General features: G+C 40.9%; 1 protein-coding gene across 8 annotated transcripts in view; it reads left to right on the forward strand.

Moving 5' to 3' along the window:
- LOC134586415 (zinc finger protein 12-like) overlaps nucleotides 1-27,248 on the forward strand; it is an 80,313-nt gene extending 53,065 nt beyond the window's left edge. For 2 of the 8 annotated variants that reach the window (XM_063441918.1, XM_063441921.1), the window contains 4 exons: nucleotides 2,386-2,484; nucleotides 3,498-3,668; nucleotides 15,042-15,548; nucleotides 18,137-18,871. In XM_063441918.1, the coding sequence (XP_063297988.1) occupies nucleotides 2,386-2,484; nucleotides 3,498-3,668; nucleotides 15,042-15,548; nucleotides 18,137-18,786 (1,427 nt within the window). In that variant the 3' untranslated portion in view covers nucleotides 18,787-18,871. Of the gene's footprint in view, nucleotides 1-2,385; nucleotides 2,485-3,497; nucleotides 3,669-15,041; nucleotides 15,549-18,136; nucleotides 18,872-25,069; nucleotides 25,163-25,755 lie in introns of those variants that run through there. The other 6 variants (XM_063441922.1, XM_063441925.1, XM_063441919.1 and 3 more) reach the window with 6 other exon arrangements.
- Nucleotides 27,249-27,473: the final 225 nt, after the last annotated feature.

Consider the following 27,473-nt stretch of genomic DNA (forward strand, 5'->3'; position numbering starts at 1 on the left):
AGAGCATACGGTCTGTGGGGATGTACCAGTAATGTTTGTGTAAGTTGTTGCAGAGTATACTGTCTGTGGGGATGTAACGGTAATGTTTGTGTAAGTTGTTGCAGAGTATACGGTCTGTGGGGATGTACCGGTAATGTTTGTGTAAGTTGTTGCAGAGTATACGGTCTGTGGGGATGTACCGGTAATGTTTGTGTAAGTTGTTGCAGAGTATACTGTCTGTGGGGATGTACCGGTAATGTTTGTGTAAGTTGTTGCAGAGTATACTGTCTGTGGGGATGTACCGGTAATGTTTGTGTAAGTTGTTGCAGAGTATACGCTCTGTGGGGATGTACCGGTAATGTTTGTGTAAGTTGTTGCAGAGCATACGGTCTGTGGGGATGTACCAGTAATGTTTGTGTAAGTTGTTGCAGAGCATACGGTCTGTGGGGATGTACCAGTAATGTTTGTGTAAGTTGTTGCAGAGTATACGGTCTGTGGGGATGTACCGGTAATGTTTGTGTAAGTTGTTGCAGAGTATACTGTCTGTGGGGATGTACCGGTAATGTTTGTGTACGTTGTTGCAGAGTATACTGTCTGTGGGGATGTAACGGTAATGTTTGTGTAAGTTGTTGCAGAGTATACGGTCTGTGGGAATGTACCGGTAATGTTTGTGTAAGGTGTTGCAGAGTATACTGTCTGTGGGGATGTACCGGTAATGTTTGTGCAGTCCACTCTTTCCTTTACATTGAGCAATGTTTAGTGGTAGGCAGTAGCTCCCACAAGCTCAGTCTGTTGGGTGAAACAGATTTTTTTTTCTTGCTGGTTATAAGCTGAAATAAATGAAAACCATGTTAACTGGAAGCAGGTCCAGCTCCAACGCTGACATTTCCCACTGGGATGCCGATCGGAGGTAATCGCTCCAGGTGTTTCTTTAAATTACTCTATCCCCTGCTGTGTGCGGCTCAGGGAATCCCTCCAGGCAACTAAATGTTAGAATTATAGTTGGTGGATCTCTCTGTTGTGAGACACGTAACCATGGACTCCGTTCCATCTTTCCTGGTCTCAAAGGGCCGGCTAATTAAAATTAGCTAGTTCACCGTCATGGGAGCATAGACGTGCCGTTTATAATATCTCCGTAGAAATCCCGTAGAGACGTGACTATTGGCTTCTCTCACACTTGTTCCCCACCTGGTATAATTGTTACTTCCACACAGTTTATGTCTCTGGGGCCCTTTATTAGACAGTTAATCCCGCTAGGTGGTCCTGCGGGGAGGGGTGTCCCCCCAAATTAATGGTTTGTTTCCTGTGTTTGTGGGGAATTGAAGACACTGCTCTGCATGTTGTGAATTACTGTGTATTTTTTGTGAACTTTTATTGAACATTTTAATCTTGCAAGATTGATATTAAGTTTTTAATGGTAGTGAGCTAAACAGTGAAGTACATTCAGCTTAAATGTCGACCAGGAAGGAGGCAGGGGCATCGTCCGGTGTACATCACCATCAATCCAAGTTTCAAACTTTGGGTTATCTGATCTATAGTCCATGCGTGAAATATCTCCACTAGAGACGTGGCTAACAACACACGGTACACTCCAGTGGATGTAAGGTAGAGAGAAATAAACCAGGAGAGAGATGAAAGCAAGAGAAAAGAAGAGGAAGCGGTAGCTTGGAAAGGACAGGAGATAAATTTGTAATTTCCATCTGGATCTTGTGATGGCGTAGAAGCTTGTTCAGACATCATCTGAAATATTATATAATCTGTTCACCAGTATCTGGAGTGTTAGGGATGACGGTTTCTTCCAATAAGAGGAATCTTTTTTTCTAGCTGAGGTGAAAATACGAAATCTCTGGCTGCGTAGACAAGCTTGTGTGTACACATCTTTCCAAAAATCCAGTAGAAATGGGCATTGCCGAATAATGTGGAGGAGTGTCTTGTTGGTGCCCGCACTGCCGGCATGCAAAAGACTGTGCTGGGTACTTTTATTATTTTTTTGTGTACCTTTGCCAGTTTTTGAGGCAGTAAGGACCATCTCATGAAAATGTTCCTTTGTTTTCTCAGATGATTTAGAATTTTTTAGACCCCCTTTTTGCTGGGTGTTGCCCTCGATGCCTGGCTTGTATGGACAACGGTGGCCTCCATCATTGGTTAATTTAGATCTTATTGTAGTAAATGCAAAATGAAGGAGACCATGTGATTGGCTAGAACAGCCCAGCCAGTCATGCTGTCTTGTTGCCATAATACAGAGCAGTCCATTGTACAGTGCTGCCGAATTTGTAGGTGCTTTATAAATAATAATCCAACCATGTGATGTTTGTTTTGGGTTTTGTGCTCGTTTGGTGCGTTTTTTCTTGTTTTGTCACTGTTGTGTATTTTTGTTTGTGCTGCAACTTATGTTTTTCTTTCCAGAGCCTTTCCCATGTAAGCCACTCAAACAGGAGGAGGTGGACTATGTGAAGGTGTCTGTGGGAAGCTCTACTCAGGACAGCATGGTGGTCAACCCCCGAGGTAAGGAGACCCTGGCAGGCTCCTCTCCAGTAAGTCTGTTTGCTGTAGAGATTTTTGAGAAATCAAGGCTGCTTGTGCCTATTTTTTGAAAGTCTCATTATATTCAAAATTAAACATTTAAATGAAAACACCCAAAGCATCATGCTACCATTGAACATTTCACCAGTGGAATATTTTTTCCCAGGAGATGAGCAGTCCCTGGTTTCCACCAGACATGTTGCTTTGATTTGAGGCCAAACCGTTCATTCTACATTTAACAGATTAGAGAATCTTGTTTCTCACAATCTGAGAGTCCTTTGCTTTGTGCTTTTTTGCAAAAAAAAGTTGTCCTTCGTATGTTTTGCAGTGAGTAGAGACTTCTGCCTGTACAGTCTGTCATAATGGACAGATCGGTGGAGTGTTGCAGTGATAGTTGACCTTCCACAAGTTTCTCCCATTTCTACACATGATCTCTGGAGATCATCCGGAGAGACCATCAGATTTTGGTCACCTTCTGTCCTTCTGTGCACTTGGGGATCTTCAATGCAGCCAAATATTTTTGTAGCCTTCCCCAGATCTGTGCCCCAACACCATCCTGTCTCTGAGTTCAGCAGGCAGTTCCAATGACCTTGTGGTTTGGTTTTTGTTCTGATCTGCATTTACAGCTGAGAGACTTTAAATAGACAGGTGTGTGTGCAGCCTATTAATTTTACCACAGGTAGACTCCAGTCACATGTGACTACTTCCTGAATTCATTGTATACACATCATCACATTATAAATTAATACAAATTATATATCATTGGTCTTCCTCTTAAAATATCTTGGTAAAGAAAGGGAGAGTGACTGTTCTGCAGGCAGCAGTCAGAGCTGATGTGAATAGTTGGCGTCAATGTCCTGTTATGCTGGTTTGTGTTTGATTCATTTCTGTTCAGTTTACATTCTGGGGGAGTTAGTAAAGAGAGGCCATGTGTAACAATTCTAGGCTGGAGCTTTAAATGTCGGTTTAAGTCAGTTGTATATTTGTCATTTTAGAGCGATTCTCATCCCACCCAATCAAACAAGAGGAGGTGGAATATGTGAAGGTGTCTGTAGGAGGCTCCACTCAGGACAGTACCGTAGTCAGTCCGCGAGGTAAGGAGACCCAGGAGCATGCCCACTGTAGTATCGCAGACATGGTGCTTAGAAAACGTTCTAACCATGCCGGTTGGTGTACGCTGTGCTGCGGAATAGGTTGGTGTTGTGTAAATAATAGTAGTATGGTCATAAAGAATTCTTAAAGAAACATTCTAAGCACCATAACCACTGCAACATACTGTTGTGGTTGTGGTGCAAGAAGTATGTCTGTGCTGTCCCTCTTGTTGCAAACAAACATTTTTTCCAGTTCTTTATTTTTGGTTGAGAAATGGCATAACACAGTGGTACAGTGTACAAAATTCCAATACTTTAAGGCAATAACACTGGTTGCTAAGCCTTTTATGAGCAGTTTGACTAAAACGGATTGTCCTTCGGTCCCCAGAGGCTAAACACGTTCACATCACCCAATGCTCGCAGCCTGGCATTGCAAACATGGCTAAATAATGAGCGAACACACATTTTCTCAGTGTTTGCAAAGGACGTTTGGGTGGGGGAGAGACTTTAACTTTGTCAAACTGAAAAAACGCACCATAACCACTGCAATAAGCTATCACTATACTGCAATTTATCAGGGCTAAAAATTCCAAGTCATATTACTAGCCAGGTTTATACTTTATTAGCAACAGCAAACTTCTCATTGTGTGAACTCCGAGCATGGACAGCAGCAAACACAGCTCTGAGGAGTCCTGACTCCTGTGCACTCCCAAAATACCCACCACGCACTATCACAATAACTGTCTGCGCCACTTACAAAGGGCAGGGTGGGCTTAAGGGTGCAGACCTACTTACCTATTCTGAAGGTTTGGAGCTGCCTAATCACCAGGATGTCTGTAGCCATCAGATAAACGGCTTCCAAGCAGCACTGAGGATCCTCGCAGGCAGTGGCTTGTCCAGGGCAAACTTAATAGGACTCCATTCCTCACCAATGACTAGTAGGTAAGTGGAAATGCCTATCCTTTCTGCAGTGGTTAAAATGCTTAGTGTTCCATTGCTCTGTCTATTGGAAATCTCCTCATATTTCCGTGGCATTGTGTGCTGGACACATTATTGTGTTTCCGTGGCTGTGTACTGGACACATTATTGTGTTTCCGTGGCATTGTGTACTGGACACATTCTTGTGTTTTCGTGGCTGCATACTGGATATTGTTATGGCTGTGTACTGAACCTATCCTTGTGTTTTCGTGGCTGCGTACTGAATATTTTTGTGGCTGCGTACTGGATGTATCGTTCTGTTTACAAGGTGTTGTGTAACAGGCAGCATCTCACACTGTACTGGGATTTTGCTCTCTAGCATGTCATTACCTAGAATTCGTATCTGCTTTACAGACTCTGGCGTTTGTGAGTTTACACATTTATTTGCATATTTTAAAATTATTTGTACGTTATCACCCTATGTCTGTTTTTTTCCTGATTTTATCTCTTCAGGATTTTAACTGAACATAGGGGTAACTATCATACTTATTGTACTTTGGGGGTGCTCTCACTACTTTTACCGTTTTACCTATGTATGTGAGATGAGTGACCCACATTGGTGATTGTAGCACTCCATTTTTATTATTGTTTTTTAACCAATATATTTATTCATTCATACTGGAGAGCATGTTACCACACAGAGTGCAAAAAGACTTCCCCCGAAAATTGGCAAAACTGGACGTGAAAATCAGGCAGACTAGATGGGCCGAATGGTTCTTATCTGCCGTCACATTCTATGTTTCCATGTGATACCATTCAGGAGTTGTGGGGACTTTAGGTAAACTGTCTCTGCACCGTGGACTGTGCCATAGATTGCTCATCGGGTAAAATAAGATAAATGCATCGTTAACCATTTTTTCTCATTATGGTTTAATTTTTCATCTATGTGTTGGTTTTCCAAGGTCCGAAACCGATTATTTCTCTGAAAGGTATGTTTTCCAGATGGCTCTGCATATCTCCTCATTACACAGAGTGTGTGAATCGGTTTTTCTCTAGCAGACACCATCACAGCATATTTTTCTCTTCTTCCATCATTTGTCGTTGTTTCCTCCCCATTTTTTTAGCACTAAATGTCTACAGTGTAAATAAGACAACTCTATTAATCAGTAAACAGGTAATTGGTTTCACATATAAACAGTCTAGATGTACAACGAAAGCTCTCAAACCTCCAAAACAATTCAAATAAAAGCCTAGACGAAATACCACAAACAGTGGCAGAAAAAACAAACACAGGGTTTCATGGGAATAGTTGCACGTAATCCAAGGTGTAAAAACTGCTTTACTTGTGAGATATTGGTTTTCCCCATGTATAGCATCAATACTCACTGCTGGGTATCGGCCAGTCTGGACAAGTAACAAAATGTGGACCTAGAATTTACAAATTGGGTCCCTCCCCAATTAACCTCTAGAATAATTTCACTCCTCGCACCCGCCTACTATTTCAGCTTTTGTCTGTCCTATGTTGTGCAAGACAATTAGGTAGCCAAGGCTGGCGGAAAAAGTGCAAGTGGGTACCCGCGAATGCCTTTATCATTTTCCTCCACGGGGTGGCAGATATTTGCTGGGGTACTTGTCAGGACATTAATTGGACGACTCAGGTGGCGTTTATATACTCTCAGTGGCGGAATGAATGTCAAACTTGTGTTCCATGTTGTGACGAAACCAATCTCGCCACATTGTATTGGAGGAGCCTGGTTGCCCGCCTGCTGCCTTCGGATTATGGACCGGCAGCTAAAGGGTTAATTTTGCTGTGCACAAATATTTATTTCTCCCTTTCTGCACAGCAGTTCAGTAGATTCCATCTACCGAACAAACAGCCGTTCACCAACCTCCCCAGAGCCGTGGGAAGCCGGCCGGCGTTGTTAATTGGCCACCCAGAAGCTGGAGTGTGCTGCCAATTTACCCCCCTGAAGCTGCAGTTAATTGCCTGTTAACTGTGTGGCCGCTGTTACACTTAGCGGCCGCTAGGTGGCGCTGGTCTGGAGCTCCCCGGGCAGCCAGCGCTTTTCTGCCCGGCTTTCATGCACCAAAATCGGACACTTTTCCGTGCAGGCACCGCTGAACCTCCAGCCCCTGGTTCTAATTCGTATGGATTTGGTGAATGCAGGGAAATTCGGTAGTTTGTTTTATGTGAACTGTAGTAACCCAGATAGCCTGCCATGGAGCCTGTTCGTATAATTAAAGACTTTGGCTCCATGGCACTTAAACTGTATTCGGGTGGTCTGGGTGCCATTCACCTAATAATGTGCACCCAGACCTGAGCTATCTGGGGATATGTTACATGTCTGTGTTTTATGTATAAAATGTGTCTGTATGTATTTTAAAGTGATATACTGTTTCTGTGTCACCACGTGCATAATGGAGTCTGGTCTTTGTCCTGGGAGATAATTGAATTACTTCATTAATTCTCTCCAGGACAGAGAGGAGGAAACCAGGATGCATTGTGGGAAAGTATTGTGGCTGTGTGTACGAAAGTGATACATGTCTGTCTGCTGTTTCAGTCTTCCATCTGGTCCCCTAGGGGAGTGTCCACCAGGTGGGAGACCTGCATAAATACAGGGGCAGGTAGCCCTCAATAAACAGACCACTGCTTGACCCTCAACACGGAGCCTTGTCTCGTTCTTGGGGGGATTCACTGTATGCTGTTGGAGATTGATTGCTAGGAGTGTAAGCTGATGTCTGCTTTTCCTGTTCGTCTGCTAGCAGCTATTCGTGAGGTTCCAGCTTGGAGTGTTATCTTATTCCCTTGTATGCAGTTCGGGAGTTTGATGCATTCACCTATATCCAAATTCGTGAGTTTTGGTGCTTTTACAGTAGCTGTGCCTTTCTGAGAAAAGGGGATTATCGCCTAAACGGATTTTTACCCCTTTTCTGCTGAAACGGTCCGTTACACATGTAATATCGGAAGTAGTGCCAACCTGGCAGCAGCCACTTTGAGAGTTAAGCTTTAGTCCAATCGCAGCCTTGTGGATCACATGTATTCCTCTGTAATTACACAGTGCTGTCATAATCACTGTTTTATTGTCTTTAATATTCAAATAGATTGTATATTTAAAGGGCTACAAGTGCCTATATCCATTCCGTGCCGGTCTGCATTGCATCACACACGAAGAGGCTTTACAAGACGTTGTCCCCAGATGAGCCTAGTTGAGAAATCGCAGTTTCAAAGTTCAAATATTGGTCTTTTTGACTTGCAACTATGCTCTACAACAAACAAATCAATAAGAGAGATTTTTTACGATGGTTCCAACAAAATGTACAATAAACCTTTATTAAAGTAAGGGCAGCTGCAATTCAGACTGCATGTGTTACCCAGCTCCAGAGTGGCTAGGAAGATGGAACGGTTGTCATCGGACTCGGGTTTCACCCAAAATGTTTTTCATTTGATAAAAAGAGAGTGAGATAACCTAGAAAGATGGATGTTCATCTCTAAACACTTTAAAGGAGAATTGTCACTTCCCATCATTTTTAATATTCTGTTTACTTAACATTAACACATTTAACAAATCTATATTTGCAAGGTTTAAAAAACTAACTTGAATGTTGAAATCCACACTTCATATCCTGTAACTGGGCATCTCCATTTTAGCTCCCTGTCAGTCAAACCGCCCATTGCATCTGGTCATAAACACAGAGCGAGCATTCAGAGAGGAGGAGACATGAAACAATGTTTGCCTGGTTTGTCTGATTTGGAATATGATGGTACTTGCTAAACCTTTTATTTAGGTTTAAAATTATAGCATCTTATTTAAAAGAAATATAAATGAACACAAGTTATAGGGGATTTTTAATGTTTCACCCAATGGTGTACATTCCGAGAAGCGTTGACCTTTAAGATGCTGTAAATGAGCAAGATGAGGAACCTAAAAACTGTGACCTGGTTTCTAAATGAGTTGTTCTGATTCCATAATTATCCCAGAAGACCACGATCCCTACGAGGGTCGCAATGGATATAAGATCTGAGACACCTTGCAGACATCTTTATTTAGCCACTCAGAGCTGAGCTTTAATTTCAGGGACGTCGGTGGTAAGGGTACAGTATATCTGGAGAATCAGCTAAACCTCTTCTCTTTTATGCCACATGAAACTGACAATTGAATTAGTGTGTGCATCTCTGACAAAACATATGGGGTTTACCTCAGGTTGCAGTAGTGGTCAGCAAACATGGCGTGTAGGAATTGCTCTGTGAACTACCTTTGGAGAAGGGTTGGCCCTTCAGTTTAGCACTGGATGGACACAGATAACTGCACAAGAGACAGACCAGGTGTCAGACATCATAAGGTGTAGTCTTCTTGTAGAGTTTCACCTTTTCTATGAAGTAAATTTGAAATATAATCATCAACCTCTTCTGTCCCCTCCACCAAAAAAAATAACCAAGAAAGAATTTGAGCCTGTTGTGAACTGATACATTTAAATAAAAAGATTTTAAATGGATGCCATAATATATTGTACAATGCAATCAATGACTATATGACATCACTAGACATAAAGACGCCTGTGTTCACATATCTGTTGAAAGTTTCTGCAGTTTGTAATAAAGACAGGAGGGAAAAACTCTACACTTTCACTCTTCCTTACAGACTTTCATCAATCCAGAGAATATTTAACAATGCTGTAGGGGTTCTTTCGGTATCCTCAAGGGAAAATGGAGTACGATGGCATTTGGTATGGTCTGCTAAAGCTTACACTGGGTACATTTTTTTATATAGTACATTTTATTAATTACTACTGTATTTCTGAACAGAGGCCGACTGTGTTTCATTGTCCTTGTACGTACTCTGTACAGTGATAATAAAGTTTCATCTGAATCATACCTGCTATTCCTTACCTAGACTGTTTGCTCCACACATTCAGAATCTCAACTTCAGGAGGACATCAAGTTTACAGTTATTTTCTTTCCACGTGAATGGATCCTAAGCTGGAAAAAATCTAATCTATCTCCAACACAGCGAATAAGTGTGCTATGATTGTTCATAGGCTCCAAGTTACAAAATATATTAATTCCAAAGCTGTCCAATGGGCAAAGGGAAGGATGAGATCTTTACAACAAGAAATTCTGCTAATCTGGGACAGATCTGGACAAGACGATGACCGTCTCAGAAATCACCCAGGTTTGTTTGCAGCTGTGGATGGATACTAGCTATGTTATGAGTCTTTCGCATCAGTTGGGTAACTCTAACAAGGGATGCATCAAGTACAGGTTGTGATGCTCATTTGGAGACCAGGATTATTAATGGAACATGTTCAGTGGAAGAACATTAACCTTCTTCAATTCACAAGCCGTTAAAACTTCCTTGGATTTCTAGGAAAACCTATGCTAATTCGACTGGACAACAAGCTAGTAGTAGCATCTCCAAATAAGCAGAGAAGCACCAGAGTTCAGTTGCTTGCTCTTCTTTGTTCAGAAATTGTCTTGCGCAAAAAGACCGGTCATGGCTTTGTCAACATCCCATATCAAAGAAGAAAACAATATTTTGGTAGATGATCTAAGCAGGGTGGGAAATAAATGACTACATATTCTCAATAATAACAAAGAAGTTTAGAACTCTGTATGTAGTCCATCAGAAAATAATCTGAAAGTACCAATATTTGTTTCCTGCGCAAAGGAGTCTTTCTAGATATTTTGTATGGTCTGAATCCTGTGGCATTTTCCTACATATATATATCTCCTACAGTGGTTATCCTACGTGTGCTACAGAATATAAGATCACACGGGTAATCCTGTTTTGGCCCAGAAAGTGTTGATTCTCAGTTGGTTCTCAGTACTACTTCTATCAAACAAGAAGTTTTGAAACTTGCATTTTAAGAGGAGAAACTGCAGACCCAGTCAAATCAGAAGTGCTCCTGAGAACATTCACATTGACAGCATAGTTGTTGAAAGGCTGATGCAACAAGCCCAAGGACTGGATGAAGAAGTGATAGAAATTCATTTGAAATAGACTTTCAACATATACCATCTGGAAGACGATTTGTGGATGGTTCATCAAGCAGGGTGTTAATCCGAATGCTCCTTCAGTGGCTCATGTTTTAAAATTCCTTCAACTGGGATTTCAGAAAGGACTTTATCAGCTCTTTGGGTTCTTGTTTGAATTCTGAGTAAGACTCTCCTTAAAAATGTTTCTTTATTTTTTTTTAAACTATCAGATTCACCCCCCTAGAAAAATCTGATTTGTTTGTGAAACACTTTATTGGACTTTATTGAAGACCTTGTTTCTAAACCATTTTTTTGACTGCTTAAAAGACTTAAAACGATACAGTTCCTATCTGCACCTCCACCTTACTCTGGTTTTCACAAGGGTAAAGTTGTGTCAAGCCCAAAGCTGCATTTTGCTAGACATACAATCTTTTGTTTTTGATTTTTAAGGGAAATCACTAAAATTCATAAAGGAATGGTGGTATATGATAGGGGATGTGTGGACAGGAGATATACTATAGGTTAATTCACTACCTGTCCAGAGTGAAGGCAAACAAGAGTGAGTTCTGTTTATACTAAGAAAATAGAATTTACAGTAATTAAAATGTCTGTTTTCCCATTGTTCCCAGCATCACTTTATACTATAGGCTGTTTATATATTGCGCTGTTAATCTGCTCTGATTATTTATTCATTCTGACTGTGTACACCCCCAGCAGGGAAACTACTAATACTCGTCCTATTACCCAGCATTTAACATTTCTGCTAGTTCTCTAGTAAGTTGTTGGTTGCTCCAACGTTCTGGCTGCATCATCAATGGGGGAGGTATAGAACAACATTTGTCTCCTATTTTTCTTATCGTGGTCAAAGCTTGTGGGATTCTTGTTTGTATATGCAGCATCACCTGTCATATCATGGAGGTTTGTGCAGGTTCTTCATTCAATCTTACCGGTCCACACAATATTTATTTAACCCCTTTATATCCCTAATAAATTATTAACCATATAGAGCTTTTTAACAACATTATACAATTAAAGAATGAAAAATCAACATATTTTTTTAAATTCATATAAAATACAAATTATTGTATTTTTTTGCTAATAATTTTTTTTTTTGTAGCATTGATATTTTATTTTCTAGTGAATATCTTATTTAACACAAAATAAATAAACATAATTGTGAATAGTGGACCACTGTATTTAAAGGTAAATAAATGGTCCATAAATTTGTCTCAAAAGCATATCAAGTTAGATCTATAAAAGGTGTTCTAATCTCTCCCTCCTCCCCCAATTTGGAGTTTTCTGCTGGGCGCTCATGTCTGTCACACCCCAAAATACAAGCAGTTGTCTGGAATTTCGTTAAAAGTTACATAAAACATGTGGAATTCAGTCGATCCAGCTGTGGAAGTCTCTTTTTCAAAATTTTCATGTAATATTTAACATTCTACTGTAAATTAAAGTCATTATCTCAGGAGACTGCACAAGCCTTGAAGATAGAGCCAAACACATATATAATAATTTACCCGAGTGTTTAGTCCGGGGAGAAGGCAAGATCGTTCTGAAATGAAGTCCAAGAGCATTAGACGGACTCGCTAGATATCAAACAAATCACAGATCTCTAAACCTTTCATAAGGAGAACCTGATGGATTTGGTGTTTAAAGAACTATCTTATCAGCAATGCTAGTGTCTTTGTTATATCTGAAAATCTTCAGGTCATATTCACAGAATTAAAGGAATGTATAGCTTGGAGGAAATACGAGACGGGAGATATGATAAACATTTAAATACATAAAGGGAATCAACAGAGTAAAGGAGGAGACTATATTTAAAAGAAGAAAAAACTACCACAACAAGAGGACATAGTCTTACATTAGAGGGGCAATACAAGTGAGATATAACATCCATGATCATACATATGATAGAGTTGACAATACCACCAAGTTCTCTCATTTAGACCCTATTGTTTCACGTCTTGATCTAAGACCCATGATACTTTGTGAATATTCTGCATCTGAGGCGTTACATACAACCAAGCATTTTCATCAGTTACGGGAAGACGTGTGACTCTATCTTGTTATACAAAACACACTTTTGTGGTTAGATAATAAACCCCCAAAACTTACCTAGAAGAAGGCATCTCTTAAACATATAAGACTTGCTTAGATGCTGCCTTACATTATATAATGCAGGAAACATCCCTTTAAAACACACTGTTTGTTGGAGATATCAAAACTTCACAATCTCCTTTTAACCAAAACCCAAAAGGTAGATCTACTGATTTTGGAGTAACACAGCTACCATGCTGCTATGTTGACCTTAATACATAATGGGAATTGTTTTTACAATAGATTAGGAACCACTTTACACTCTAATCATCTACTAATGTAAAGACTCCTTGTCAGACCACCAATGCCTCCAAGATATCTGGAGTGATCACCAGGGCCGCCATCAGGGGGTGACAACCATAACAGTTGTCACGGGCCCGGCGGCCCTGGGGGGCCCGGCTGCCCGGGCCCCACGTGTGGGGCCCATCGGGTGGCCCACACACTTAGGGCCACCCGATGAGCCCCCTCCTTCAGGGGCCCGGTCAGCGCTGTGGCTGTTGTATAGCGCGACCGGGCCCCTTTAAAAAAAAAAAAGCAGCCGCAAGTGCTGCTGGGAGGAAGTGCTGTGTCTGTGTGTCTTTATGCATGTATGTTTGTATGTATGTCTGTGTGTCTGTATGCGTGTATGTCTGTATGTATGTATGTCTGTCTGTCTGTCTGTCAGTATGCATGTATGTCTGTCTGTCTGTATGTGTATGTCTGTATGCATGTATGTCTATGTATGTCTGTCTGCATGCATGTCTGTATGTCTGTCTGTATGCGTGTATGTCTGTGTCTGGATGTATGTATGTCTGTCTGTATGCGTGTATGTCTGTGTCTGGATGCATGTATGTGTATGTATGTCTGTCTGTGTATGTATGTATGTCTGTATGCATGTGTGTATGTCTGTATGCATGTGTGTATGTCTGTATGTATGTGTGTATGTCTGTCTGTATGCATGTATGTCTGTGTGTCTGTATGCATGTATGTCTGTGTGTATGTCTATGTATGTATGTCTCTGTATGTATGTATATGTCTGTATGTATGTATGTCTGGATGCATGTCTGTGTGTATGTCTATGTCTGTCTGACTGCATGCATGTATGTCTACGTATGTATGTCTGTCTATGTATGTTTGTGTATGTCTGTATGCATACATGTATGTCTGTATGTATGTATGTCTATGTATGTATATATGTATGTCATTATATATGTATGTCTGTATGTCTGCATATTATTATGAACGTAGGTCTGTGTGTATGTGTGTATGGATGTCTGTATGCATGTATGTCTGTCAGTATGTCTGTATATATGCATGTATGTCAGTCTGTATGCCATTATGAATGTATGTGTGTATGGATGTCAGTGTCTGTATGTATGAATGTGTGTGTATGGATGTATGTATGTTGGTGTCTGTATGTATGTTATTATGTGTCTGTCTGTCACTATGTATGCCTGTGTGTATGTCTCAGTATGTGTGTGTCAGTATGTATGCCTGTATGCGTGTATGTCTGTTTCAGTATGTGTGTCTGTTAGTATGTATCTGTGTCCTTTTGTATCAGTGTGTGCGTTTGTGTCTGTGTGTGGACCCAGTGGGCGGTATTTGGAGGCGGGCCCCAGGGGGCGCAGACCCTGAGCTGAGTTAGGGGCCCCAAAATTTCTGGTGGCGGCCCTGGTGATCACTAACCCTAGTGCAAAAAACAATGTAGTTACACTAAATAAAATAAAATACAAAAAACTTAATAAACATGTCTAATGCATTGAAAAGGTGGATTTTTGTTGCCCAATATTACAAAGAACATGTGCCTGCAAGGAATAGTTTCTTTGTCTCTGATTTGTTTGAAAACATAACCTTATTGGTAGATTAAATGATAATGCATTCCAGTGTATTCAAGAATTTTTGAAATGTTGCAGATGATGTTCACAGAGTTGGAGTAGTGTTGGACAAGACATAAAATATTTCAACTTGTCCCATATTTCCTTTTAAGTGTACCTTTTATATATTTCTGGAAGAATTAAAAAATGTATTTATAATAAAAATATATAATTTTATAATACAATTAAAAAAACAAAAAGGAGAGAATCTAATGAGAGACTGAGGAGTATAAATGTCGATTTGTAATATGGTAACATAAAGATTCATTGAACTATTGACAAGGAGATGTGCAGAACCTTGCTTGAAAACATTGATTAATGGTACGGCAAAGGGGGCTCAACTTGCTCCTTTACTGGCAACATGGTATTTAATTACCCAATTCCAAATGCAAGCATTATTTTGAAGTAGTTGTACTCAAAGCTGAATAAATGCAAGTTTGGTTTTGGAGGAAAATAATTTTTAAGCACCCAGGAAGGTTTGCATCAAATAGCTTAACAGTTTAGACATTGATAGCACTTTATTGGTTCAGTGAGTTCCTGGCTGCTCAAACAATGAATGGCAGGTATGTCTAAACTCTTTGTTCTGTACCAATATGCCAGATACAGCAGATGCCCCTTCACAAGTCAGCGACACTGGAACAATGTTGCCACCCAAAGAAAATGACATTCCTTATGTTCCCGAATGCCATCCTAAACCTTCTCCATCCCATGGAGCTCACCGTGTGCGCAAGTACACGGATAGAGAACTAGAAGTCCTTGTGAATATGGTGATGGAAAACTACCCTAAGCTGTTTGGAAAAGAGTCTGCCACAACCACAGTTGCTGCCAAGGATGCCATTTGGCAAGCCATAGCTGATGGAATAAATGCTCTTGGGGTCGATTTCCGCACCACTGAAAAAGTAAGGAAGCGTTGGATGAATGCTAAACTTGTGATGAAAAGAAAGGTGAAGGAGGCAGCACAGCACGAAGCTGAGACCGGGCGCCGACCCCCGCCTTACTTGAGGCTAACGTCATATGAGCAGAGACTGAGGGATTTCTTCATGCCGGAATTTAGCAAGAAAGTACAATGGGTCAGAAATGAAGCTAATCTGCCGGAGGAGGAATCTGGTAAATAATCTCCTTCTCATTCTTTCACCTGAAACATTCATTGTTATTAATGGGGATTGGTTAATACAGTATTATCCCCATAAATGTGAAAATATATATTTTTATCCTTACAATGATCTGTTATTTTTTTTTTATTTTTTTTTTTTACTTATTTCCAGTTTCCGGTTTGTTTCTCCATTTTCTTCTTATTTTGTATTTCATGCTAAGAAGTGGCATATTCTGTAATACCCACAATGCTGAGTCTTCTTAACAGTAAACTTGACATCTTCACCTAGCAGACTCTTTAAGTCTTTTATTATACTTCTCTTTCATCCTCCTCTGCCCTTTCCAATCTTCCCTTTTTTGTTAAAGGGACACTATAGTCACCTGAACAACTTCAGCTTAATGAGGTTGTTCAAGTGAGAACTATAGCTCCCTGCAGCCTTTCTCATGTAAACACTGAAAATACAGTGAAAGCTAGGAACACCTCCAGTTGCAGTCACTCAGCGTGAACCAGAGTGAACCAGAGGGACTTCTGAGTTGATAGAGGCAAAATATGCCTCCATCCACTCAGATCTGCTGTCAGCAGAGCACAGGGCAGCACTGTGCACAGCATCCTGTGATTCAGTATCTCCTCCCTCTGCATGCAGACACTGAACTTTCCTCATAGAGATTCATTGACTCAATTCATCTCTATGAGGAGATGCTGATTGGCCAGGGCTGTGTTTGAATCATTCTGGCTCTGCCCCGGATCTGCCTCCTTGTCAGTCTCAGCCAATCCAATGGGGAAGCACTGTAATTGGTTTAGGCTATCACATGTCAGCAGACTGCTTGTTTTTCCTAAGTCTAACAGCATGCAGATTTACAGCTTCTGGCTTGAATACAGTAAGATTTTTACTATATTTATGGAGGCATGAGGGGCCCAGGGGGGCTAGATGGTCGTGTTAATACTATAGGGTCAGGAATACATGTAGTTGCACTGGTGACTATAGTGTCCCTTTAAATATAATTATGGAGCTTTATGTACAGGAGCGTAGATGGCTTTATTGTAGAAAATGAACCAGCTGTAAATATTCATGTGATAGGATTGTTCCATGTTGTCCACGTGGAGTTTACTGATGGAAACACACAAGTCCTTGATTTAATACTGTTAATAAGCGTTCCAAATGGTTTAATATTTATGGATACACTTTTTGTATCCATAAATGATCTAATGTTATAAGAAATATTTAGATTTTGTAATATTTTGGTATTTTTGATGTATTGATATATTTTTGGGTATTTTGTATGTTGAAAAATAAACCATTTTATATGTTTATCTAAATATACTAAATCATTTAGAAAGCTTATCCTACAATATTAAATCAAGCCAGACGTTTTGTGTGTTTATGATCTGTGTTTCTGTGAACATTGTAAAGAACCATCTACATAACAGCTCAGTGCTCGAGCTGTAGAGGATAGTTTACACAAGTCCCAGAGTAGGGTGTCTTCGTTTCCATGTAATCTTTTCTGTAAAAGCTCAGAAAACTGTAGTAATGTCTAGATTGTTCTGAATTCTCAACTTATGAGAGGCCACAGAATATTGAATCAAATTGAATCACTGGCTACATTTCCACAGTCTTCCATGGCACCCATCTATGAGAGACAAAGACTAATGCTCTGCTCTATCACAAATAAAATTAACTAAATCTGATCTTGCATTGTCCCCGGACGAAACATAAAATTGGCAGATCTGGATAATAGACTACTCAGAACAAGTCTCATACAATATATCACCTTTCTGTCTTCCCCCACTGAGATAGGCAAGACAAACCTTGTGTCAGCATTAACATGATGACATGTTTTTCATTTTGTCAGGTTCCATTAATTAAAGGACCACTCTAGGCACCCAGACCACTTCAGCTTAATGAAGTGGTCTGGGTGCCAGGTCCAGCTAGCTTTTACCCTTTTTTTTATAAACATAGCAGTTTCAGAGAAACTGCTATGTTTATACTGAGGGTTAAGCCAGCCTCCAGAGCCTCTAGTGGCTGTCTCATTGACAGCCGCTAGAGGCGCTTGCGTGCTTCTCACTGTGAAAATCACAGTGAGAGCACGCAAGCGTCCATAGGAAAGCATTATGAATGCTTTCCTATGCGACCGGCTGAATGCGAGCGCGGCTCCTGCCGCGCATGCGCATTCAGCCGATGACGTAGCGAGGAAGAAGAGGAGGAGGAGGAAAGCTCCCCGCCCGGCGCTGGAGAAAGAGGTAAGTTTAACCCCTTCCTCCCCCCAGAGCCTGGCGGGAGTGGGTCCCTGAGGGTGGGGGCACCCTCAGGGCACTCTAGTGCCAGGAAATGAGTATGTTTTCCTGGCACTAGAGTGGTCCTTTAAGCTTTAGGTACTGCGGAGACAATTGGTTTTGCAGATAAAATGACCTAATAGCATACCCATAATATAACCCTAACATTCTTTATCTAAAACATGCCTTCTTCTCACTGTACATATCTCTCTTCCTGCCCATGCTAGTGTAAATCCAGTCTTTGTACACCTTGCCTACTTCCTGCATTTTGTATAAGTCTGTGCTGAATTTTCTAACTATGCTGAATAAATGTTTCTTCTTTTTTTTTAAGGTCCTCTAGAAGTAGCAGAATCTGTAAAAATTGTCCCTGATTCACCAACACCACTGGACACAGAATATGAATCTGGCAACAAGTCTTCAGAAGAACCAGCTCCTACTTCACCTGGTCCTGAGATTCAAATATCTGACCAGCTGGAAGAACAAGATGGTTTAGCAAAGACTAATCTTCAGAGTGATGAGCACAAGGAAGAATCTTCAGAAGATAATGTAGAAGATTTATGCGAGGAGAGTCTCAAACCCAACAGTTTTTTCTCTCACCAACTGCTCCTCAAAATGCAGGATAAACAGTTTTCTTCGATTAATGTGACTCTTTGCAGACAGTCAAGCACTCTGGAGACAATCTCTTCCCACCAGCGTGAGTCCAACATTTTAATGCAGGAGCAGAATTCCATCTTGTCTCAGATTGCCTACTCCTTAAATCTCTTGCAGATCCAGCAAACTGATGGACTGGCGACCTTAGGAAGCATAATTCAAAAAGGAATTGATGCCTTAAAGCCTACATCAATTGGTTCAGAAAGTATGGACAGCAGAAGCTCCGTAGACACCCCTAACTTCCATAGGGCAGTATGGAGGCAGATGACACAGTTCCCCAGGCCCAGTATAGATCAGACTACCATTCCCCCTAAAAGAAAAATTACTTGATACATTTACTTCTCAGATATGTAGTTTATTCTCAGGCTGTTGTATTCTGTCACATCTAAGATTTAATTAAAAAAAATTGGTAAAATTGCTGTTTATTGTGTTTTTTGTTATTTTTTATGCCCCTGTATTCTTAAGAGTACCCTTAAGTACACAGTTGCTTACTATTAAATGTTCTTAGAACAAGACAGTAAATACTAATTACATACAGCTACACACTCTTTTACACAACTACACACTTAAGTACACACAGCAAAACTGTTGCATACTCACATAGTTACACACTTCCTTACACACAGGTATCTCCGTCATCACCTTTTTCTCAGGTATCTCCCTCACTTCTAGTGTATCTCCCATGTTCCAGGTATCACCCTCATCCCCAGTATAACCTCCATGCCACAGGCATCTGTCTCACACCCAGAGTATCCTTTATGTCCCAGTATCTCCCTCACCACCAGTGTACCCACCAAGTCACAGGTATCTCTCTCACCCGCAGGTATGTCCATCACCCCCAGTGTATCCTCCATATCCCAGGTGTTTTACTCCCTGTGTATCCTCCAAGTCCCAGGTAACTCTCTCACCCCCAGGTATCTTCATAAACCCCAGGCTATCCTCCATGTCCCAGGTATCTCGCTGTCACGTATCCTTCGTATCCATGTGGAAAAAACTGAGATAATTACCTACCAAAGATCGAGGGGAGTGCCGCTTGGCGGTCTTCTGCCATGATGCCTGGCTTGTGCAGCATGCCGGTGCACGCCAGCCACTGCGGACCCACGCAATTATATAGTCCCACGTCTGTCCACGGTAAAGACGTTGATGTGCAGGTGATGTCACGCAAAAGACGCACGTTTTGTGGTCAAGGACTAGGTACAGCCAATCGGATCTGCAAGAGTGTTATTTAAACTCACTTATTCCTTGGCTCATTGCCCTTTCATGGTTTCCCTCAGATGGTTATCCGAAAGTGTGTTCCTTATCATGTTTTTCTGGTTTTTGACTTTGGCTTCGTTTTGACTTCCCTGATTTCTGGTACCCTTGAATTTTGGCTTTTCCTTATCGCTGTGTCTCGTTCTGTGTCCTTGACCTCGGCTAGTTTTCTGACTATTCTCGGGTACGTTAAGTCCAGCCATTGTAAGGCCCGGTTAGACGTTACCATTAGTTCTAGGGTGTGATACTATTCTGCGAGCTGGATCAATATAATACTGATACTCACTTACCCCCAGCGTATATTTCATGTCCAGGCCTCTTCATCACCCCCCCATGTATGCTCCACATCCCAGGTATCTCCATCACCCCCCAGCCCCCCAGTGTATCCTCCATATCCCAGGTGTCTTACCCCTGTGCATGCTCCATATCCCAGGTGTTGTAACCCCTGTGTATCTTCCATGTCCCAGGTATCTTGCTTACCCCCAGCGTATCCTTAATGTCCAGGCATCTCCATCACCCTCCCCTCTCCCATGTATGCTCCACATCCCAGGTATCTTCATCACCCCCAGTGTATCCTCCATATCCCAGGTATCGCTCTCACCCCCGGTGTATTCTCCATATCCCAGGTATCGCTCTCACCCCTGGTGTATCCTCCACATCCCAGGTATCACTCTGATGCCCAGTATATCCTGCATGTCTCAGGTATTTCCCTTATGAGGGATTGTGCTTTACCAGCATATCGTCTTGGTGTGTAGGCCTCAGGCTTATGGCTCCGGCCACCGCATGTCACCTTGTTTGTCATTAGCTAGGCTCGCAAGAATGTGAAATGGATGGATAGATACACACAAAAGAGACCATTTTGTTGTAGTCAGTCAGCTAGTGTCCTCAACCACAGTATGATCATGGCCCTGGCCACCAACAATCCAGGACATAGAAAGGTAGAAAGGTGCCAGGATGCAGACAGATCTCTCTTTTCTGTGAAAGTAGCAGTGGGTTTCAATACAGTATTTAGGGAGCTGGAAATGGCCCACGGGCTAGTACTTTGAGAATCCTGGTTTAAAGAGACTGACTGTTTGTTCCACTATTTCTAAAGTAGAAGTTAAAATGGCAATGTCACGTCATACTTACCTTTCTCCTATTGTTTCCTCTTCTCTTCCTCTTTCAGAATTTGTTCTTCATTTCTGAAGGCAAGCACCACCCTTTGTCAAGATTGTCAAGCGTAGGAAAAATACATAAGACATTGTAGTCACTTCTTTGTCTTATGTTTTGAAGAGAAATAGATCAGAAAAGAAGAACAGATTCTGAAAGAGGAAGGAGGAGGAAACAATAGAAGAAAGGCAAGTTTGAGGTGACAGACACTTGAAAACTTTCACATTTCATGGAATTCCTGTGATCTATCCTTCACTTGTCATTCTATCTTTCTTGGAATGCCCCCTGATCAATCAATAGTTTGGCTTTCTATCTCTTTTGGAATGCCCCCTGATCGATCCTTATCTTTGATTTCTCTCTCTATGAGAATTCTCCCTGCTTAATCCATACATTGGCTTTCTGACGCTTTTGAAATGCTGACTGATCGATACATAGCTTAGCTTTCTATCTCTGTTAGACTGCTCTCTGATCGAGTTTGGCTTTCTATTACTCTTGGAATGTCCCCTGATCCAACTTTAATTCTAATTTCTACTGCTCTTATAGTGCTTTCTCATTGATCCATAGCTTACCTAGCTGTCCCTCTTGGAATGTGCCACCCTATCAGTTCATTGCTAATCTTTCTGTATCTCACTTGGAATACCCTAGTTAGTCCATAACTTGGCTTTCTATCTCTTTTGCAATACTTTTCAATCAATCCATTGCTAGGCTTTCTATCTTTCACTCTCGGAAATACCCCTCAATCCATTGCTGGGCTTTCTACCACTCTCTCTCTTTGAAATATCCCTCAATCAATTCATTGCTGGGCTTTCTATCTATCTCTCTCTCTCTTGGAAATACCCCTCAATCAATCCATTGCTGGGCTTTCAATCTATCTCTCTCTCTTGGAAATATCCCTCAATTATTTGATTGCTGGGCTTTCTCTCGCTCTCTCTTGGAAATCAATCCATGACTGGACTTTCTGTCTCTCTCTCTCTCTCCCTCTCTCTCTTGGAAATATCCCTCAATCAATCCATTGCTCGGCTTTCTATCTCTTGGAAATATCCCTCAATCAATCCATTGCTGGGCTTTCTATCTCTTGGAAATATCCCTCAATCAATCCATTGCTCGGCTTTCTATCTCTTGGAAATATCCCTCAATCAATCCATTGCTGGGCTTTCTATCTTTCACTCTTGGAAATACCCCTCAATCAATCAATTGCTGGGCTTTCTATCTCTATCTCTTGGAAATACCCCTCAATCAATCCATTGCTGGGCTTTCAATCTCTATCTCTCTTGGAAATATCCCTCAATTAATCGATTGCTGGGCTTTCTATCTCTATCTCTTGGAAATACCCCTCAATCAATCCATTGCTGGGCTTTCTGTCTCTCTCTCTCTTGGAAATATCCCTCAACCAATCCATTACTGGAATTTCTGTCTCTCTCTCTCTCTTGGAAATATCCCTCAATCAATCCATTACTGGGCTTTCTGTCTCTCGTGGAAATATCCCTCAATCAATCCATTGCTGGGCTTTCTATCTCTTGGAAATATCCCTCAATCAATCCATTGCTGGGCTTTCTATCTCTTGGAAATATCCCTCAATCAATCCATTGCTGGGCTTTCTATCTCTTGGAAATATCCCTCAATCAATCCATTGCTGGGCTTTCTATCTCTTGGAAATATCCCTCAATCAATCCATTGCTGGGCTTTCTATCTCTTGGAAATATCCCTCAATCAATCCATTGCTGGGCTTTCTATCTCTTGGAAATATCCCTCAATCAATCCATTGCTGGGCTTTCTATCTCTTGGAAATACCCCTCAATCAATCCATTGTTGGGCTTTCTGTCTCTGTCTCTTGGAAATATCCCTCAATCAATCCATTACTGGACTTTCTGTCTCTGTCTCTCTCTCTGTCTTGGAAATACCCCTCAATCAATCCATTGCTGGGCTTTCTATCTCTCACTCTTGGAAATATCCCTCAATCAATCCATTACTGGGCTTTCTATCTCTTGGAAATATCCCTCAATCAATCCATTGCTGGGCTTTCTGTCTCTCTTGGAAATATCCCTCAATCAATCCATTGCTGGGCTTTCTCTCTCTCTCTCTCGGAAATACCCCTCAATCAATCCATTGCTGGGCTTTCTCTCTCTCTCTCTTGGAAATATCCCTCAATCAATCCATTGCTGGGCTTTCTCTCTCTCTCTCTTGGAAATATCCCTCAATCAATCCATTGCTGGGCTTTCTATCTCTATCTCTTGGAAATATCCCTCAATCAACCCATTGCTGTGCTTTCTGTCTCTCACTCTTGGAAATATCCCTCAATCAATCCGTTGCTGGGCTTTCTATCTCTATCTCTTGGAAATATCCCTCAATCAATCCATTGCTGGGCTTTCTATCTCTTGGAAATATCCCTCAATCAATCCATTGCTGGGCTTTCTATCTCTATCTCTTGGAAATATCCCTCAATCAATCCATTGCTGGGCTTTCTATCTCTATCTCTTGGAAATATCCCTCAATTAATCCATTGCTGGGCTTTCTATCTCTATCTCTTGGAAATATCCCTCAATCAATCCATTGCTGGACTTTATATCTCTATCTCTTGGAAATATCCCTCAATCAATCCATTACTGGACTTTCTATCTCTATCTCTTGGAAATATCCCTCAATCAATCCATTGCTGGGCTTTCTATCTCTTGGAAATATCCCTCAATTAACCTATTGCTGGGCTTTCTATCTCTATTTCTTGGAAATATCCCTCCATCAATCCATTGCTGGGCTTTCTGTCTCTCTCTCTCTTGGAAATACCCCTCAATCAATCCATTGCTGGGCTTTCTATCTCTATCTCTTGGAAATATCCCTCAATCAATCCGTTGCTGGGCTTTCTATCTCTTGGAAATATCCCTCAATCAATCAATTGCTGGACTTTCTGTCTCTCTCTCTCTTGGAAATACCCCTCAATTAATCCATTGCTGGGCTTTCTATCTCTATCTCTTGGAAATACCCCTTAATCAATCCATTGCTGGGCTTTCTATCTCTTGGAAATATCCCTCAATCAATCCATTGCTGGGCTTTCTATCTCTATCTCTTGGAAATATCCCTCAATCAATCCATTGCTGGGCTTTCTATCTCTTGGAAATATCCCTCAATCAATCCATTGCTCGGCTTTCTGTCTCTCGTGGAAATATCCCTCAATCAATCCATTGCTGGGCTTTCTATCTCTTGGAAATACCCTTCAATTAATCCATTGCTGGGCTTTCTATCTCTTGGAAATATCCCTCAATCAATCCATTGCTGGACTTTCTATCTCTATCTCTTGGAAATATCCCTCAATCAATCCATTGCTGGGCTTTCTATCTTCCTTGGAATGCTCCCTGATTCTATGTCTATTTTAGGATGCCCTCTTTATCTGGATTTCATTATTGTAGTTGATTCCCTGATCTCTACTGCTAGGTTTCCTCTAGATTTCTTAAGAATTGCCCCTTATTGTATGCACTAATGTGATTTCCCTAACTCTCAGAATGTTACATATATAAAAATATACATTAGCATTGAAGCTTTGTCTTGCTATGTCTGGTCGGAGACAGGAAGTGATATGAATGGCCTGTTTTGCTCTGTAGGTCAACCTGTTCCACTTACAGGAAGTAGCATGACTGACCTACCATATAACTTGACATCCAAACCCATATGGCATGTTTATGGATGAGGGAGCAATAGTAACATTACATTCTAAAACTGGTCATTTAAAAGAAAGATAAAAGGGCATATTATATTATTTGCATATAACCGTAATAGCTGAAGACACCTGGTCCAGACAAGGAAGCAGCATTGTATAAACTGGATTTATGAGAAGCAATCCATACACTTTATAGAAAGAATACTTTTAAAGGTTTGATTTTATCACTTAGCAATGTAACTAAACCCAAAATACAGCTGTTATGGCAGAGCTGGTAGATCTACATGGTCTGAGCCAAACATGCATGGATCAAAAGATACACAGCTCAAATTATGTCCGTAGTTCATTTACATATTGTATATTGTGTTGTATTAAAACAGTAGGTGGAAGAACGAAGGACAGCACCTAGGCAATTTTAACTTACAGGAACAAGAGGTGGCAAAGTCCCTGCTCAAACAACATGTAGTTTTCCTTCTCTTTGATCAGTAATATCCGTGTGCTGTGAAATTACTAAAACATGGTCATTATGTATTCCACGTATGTAACTTTTAATCCTATTTGCAGAGAGTGACTCAGCCATGAGAACCACTGACATGGAGGAGATGTGGATAAGTCAAGCTTCTGGAGACAGAGACCCACACGATGGACCTAACCAAGGTGAGGCCACCAGTATTGCCTAGTATGGATATTGCTACGGGCCTAAATACCTGTTACAGTACATACATTATTATAAAGTGAATGAGGCAGACGTGTACAAGTTATAATTTACATGAACATGTTGCTGAAATATTTAAACCAATGGTTTATTGAATATTTGATGTAGGCCTTTTCCCATCCCAGATCATCCAAGTTATAGTGAATTATTTACTTCCACATATAATATACTTATTCAATAAGCTTTTGCATAAAAGCACTGTTTACCCATCACAGGGAGTTATACTTTCCATTTAATGAAAGAGAATTGTGTTATATTTATCAACCAGAGTCTCCCTATTTTAAGTTTACCTATGAATATGTCTTTTGATGTAAGCTCATTGGAGAGTCCACGAGTTAGAATTTAACTTAACTTAACTTATGAAGTAGAACTTAATAGAGCACCAGCAGTCCAAAATGTGCACTAATATTATGTTTTAATGGATCCATCAAATAGGTTGTTAGTATGTGTTTTGTGAAAGAGATTGATCCAGTCCATACATCTTATATAAAGTATATACTGTATAGCACCGTTAATAATACATATCATTTTATAGAGTTTGGACAGGAAGATATGAACCAGAATGACTTGCCAGCTGAAGACTACATCTTGAATGGTTCACTGTATAAATGGAGTGGATGGCATAATCGTGTGGGTATTTTGTCCCCTTTGCCGCAGCACACAAGAGACAGGCCATATCAGTGCAATGAATGCTCTAAAACATTTTCAGACCTGGCCCGTTTCCTCAGACACCAGATTGGGCATGCCGGTGGGAGACCTTATCATTGCCACCACTGCGTGAAAACATTCAGACAGCCCTACGAACTGATGGTCCACCAGAGAGTCCACACAGGAGAGAAACCTTATCATTGCACTGTGTGTGGGAAAAAATTCATCAAGAACTCAATTCTCAAAGTTCACCAGCGAATTCACACTGGGGAACGACCGTACAAGTGTACGCTGTGTTCCAAGACTTTTGTGCAGTCTCACCATCTGAAGACTCACCAAAAAACCCACACTGGGGGCAGGTTACAGAACTACTAGATGGTTTCTCAATGTCTCACATGAGACCTCCATTTGTGATATTTCTGGGGAAGCCCCACTGAAAGCATTTGTGTGTATTATTCTATTTGTTCCAAAGACCTGGTCTCAAGGCAGATTCCTATAAGCCACTTTAATCTTTCTGATGTAGAAACCAATTTAACACCAAAGAATATGCAGTTTAAGCACTCAACTCTACCACTAAGTTGAATGTTACAATTACTCAGCAGGTGAGAATGTTCACTTCACTCTTCGGGCCTGCATCTTGACCTAAAGGACTCATTGTAAAGACTGTAATGAAGCAGTGAAATCCTTTTGATTTGTATTTTGTGATAAATATTGTGGTCTGAATTTTATACAGATCTGTTTGGTGTGTTGAGGTTCACCATGGTCTATTTTGAATGTTAGACATTCGAGGCTGTCTTATTTTTATGTGACCATACATGAAACTCGTCAAAGAACATATACATCTTCAAACTGCAAATTGTCTGGCACACCAATTATCATAAATGAGATTTCGTCGGCCGCAAAGGCAAATAAGGCTTTACTTTGGTAATGACAAAAGTCAGGGATAGTAATATAATTTTTCTTCTTGCTGGTAGCTGTCTGAAAACAGAGTGTCTTGAGTATTCAGAAATATCGTGCAAGATTAAATGGGCTCTCTCACCCAGAACTGTACAAATTTATTCAAAATCTATAATAAATGATGGTTGGTACATATAACGATCAGAAATACAAAACATATACACATCACATTTCCCGTTTCCATTTAGGAAGTTGGCCAGGGCAGCTCCATACTTAGCTCTTGCTCAGTAGCCTGTTTGCTCCGTTCCTCCAGCAAAGCTAAGTGTCTACAGAACGTCTGATCTACCTGTTCCCCTGCTCTAGCACTGGATTCCAAGTAACGGCTTTTATTTATGATATCTGCTAATCTACACATTTGCTAGCTTTATTTCTATGTTAACATAGAACTTGACCCTGTTATAGTTCAAGTCCTGCATATTTATCATCTCAAGTCCTGCATATTTATCATTTATCATCTCTTAAGCCCTAATGAGGAGCTTCACTGTAGATACCACTGTAGACACCATAATCACCACAGCACACGGTAGTGGTGTCAATGCCGGGAATACCCTAATGGAAGTAGTCAAATTGTTTTAGAACAATCTTACCTGGTGTCTACCGGGTGCCACTCCTCACCTCCTCCTGGTAGCCAGGACAGCCAAAATCTAT

The sequence above is a fragment of the Pelobates fuscus genome, chromosome 2, assembly GCF_036172605.1.
Source record: "Pelobates fuscus isolate aPelFus1 chromosome 2, aPelFus1.pri, whole genome shotgun sequence".
In the NCBI taxonomy this organism is placed as follows: domain Eukaryota; kingdom Metazoa; phylum Chordata; class Amphibia; order Anura; family Pelobatidae; genus Pelobates; species Pelobates fuscus.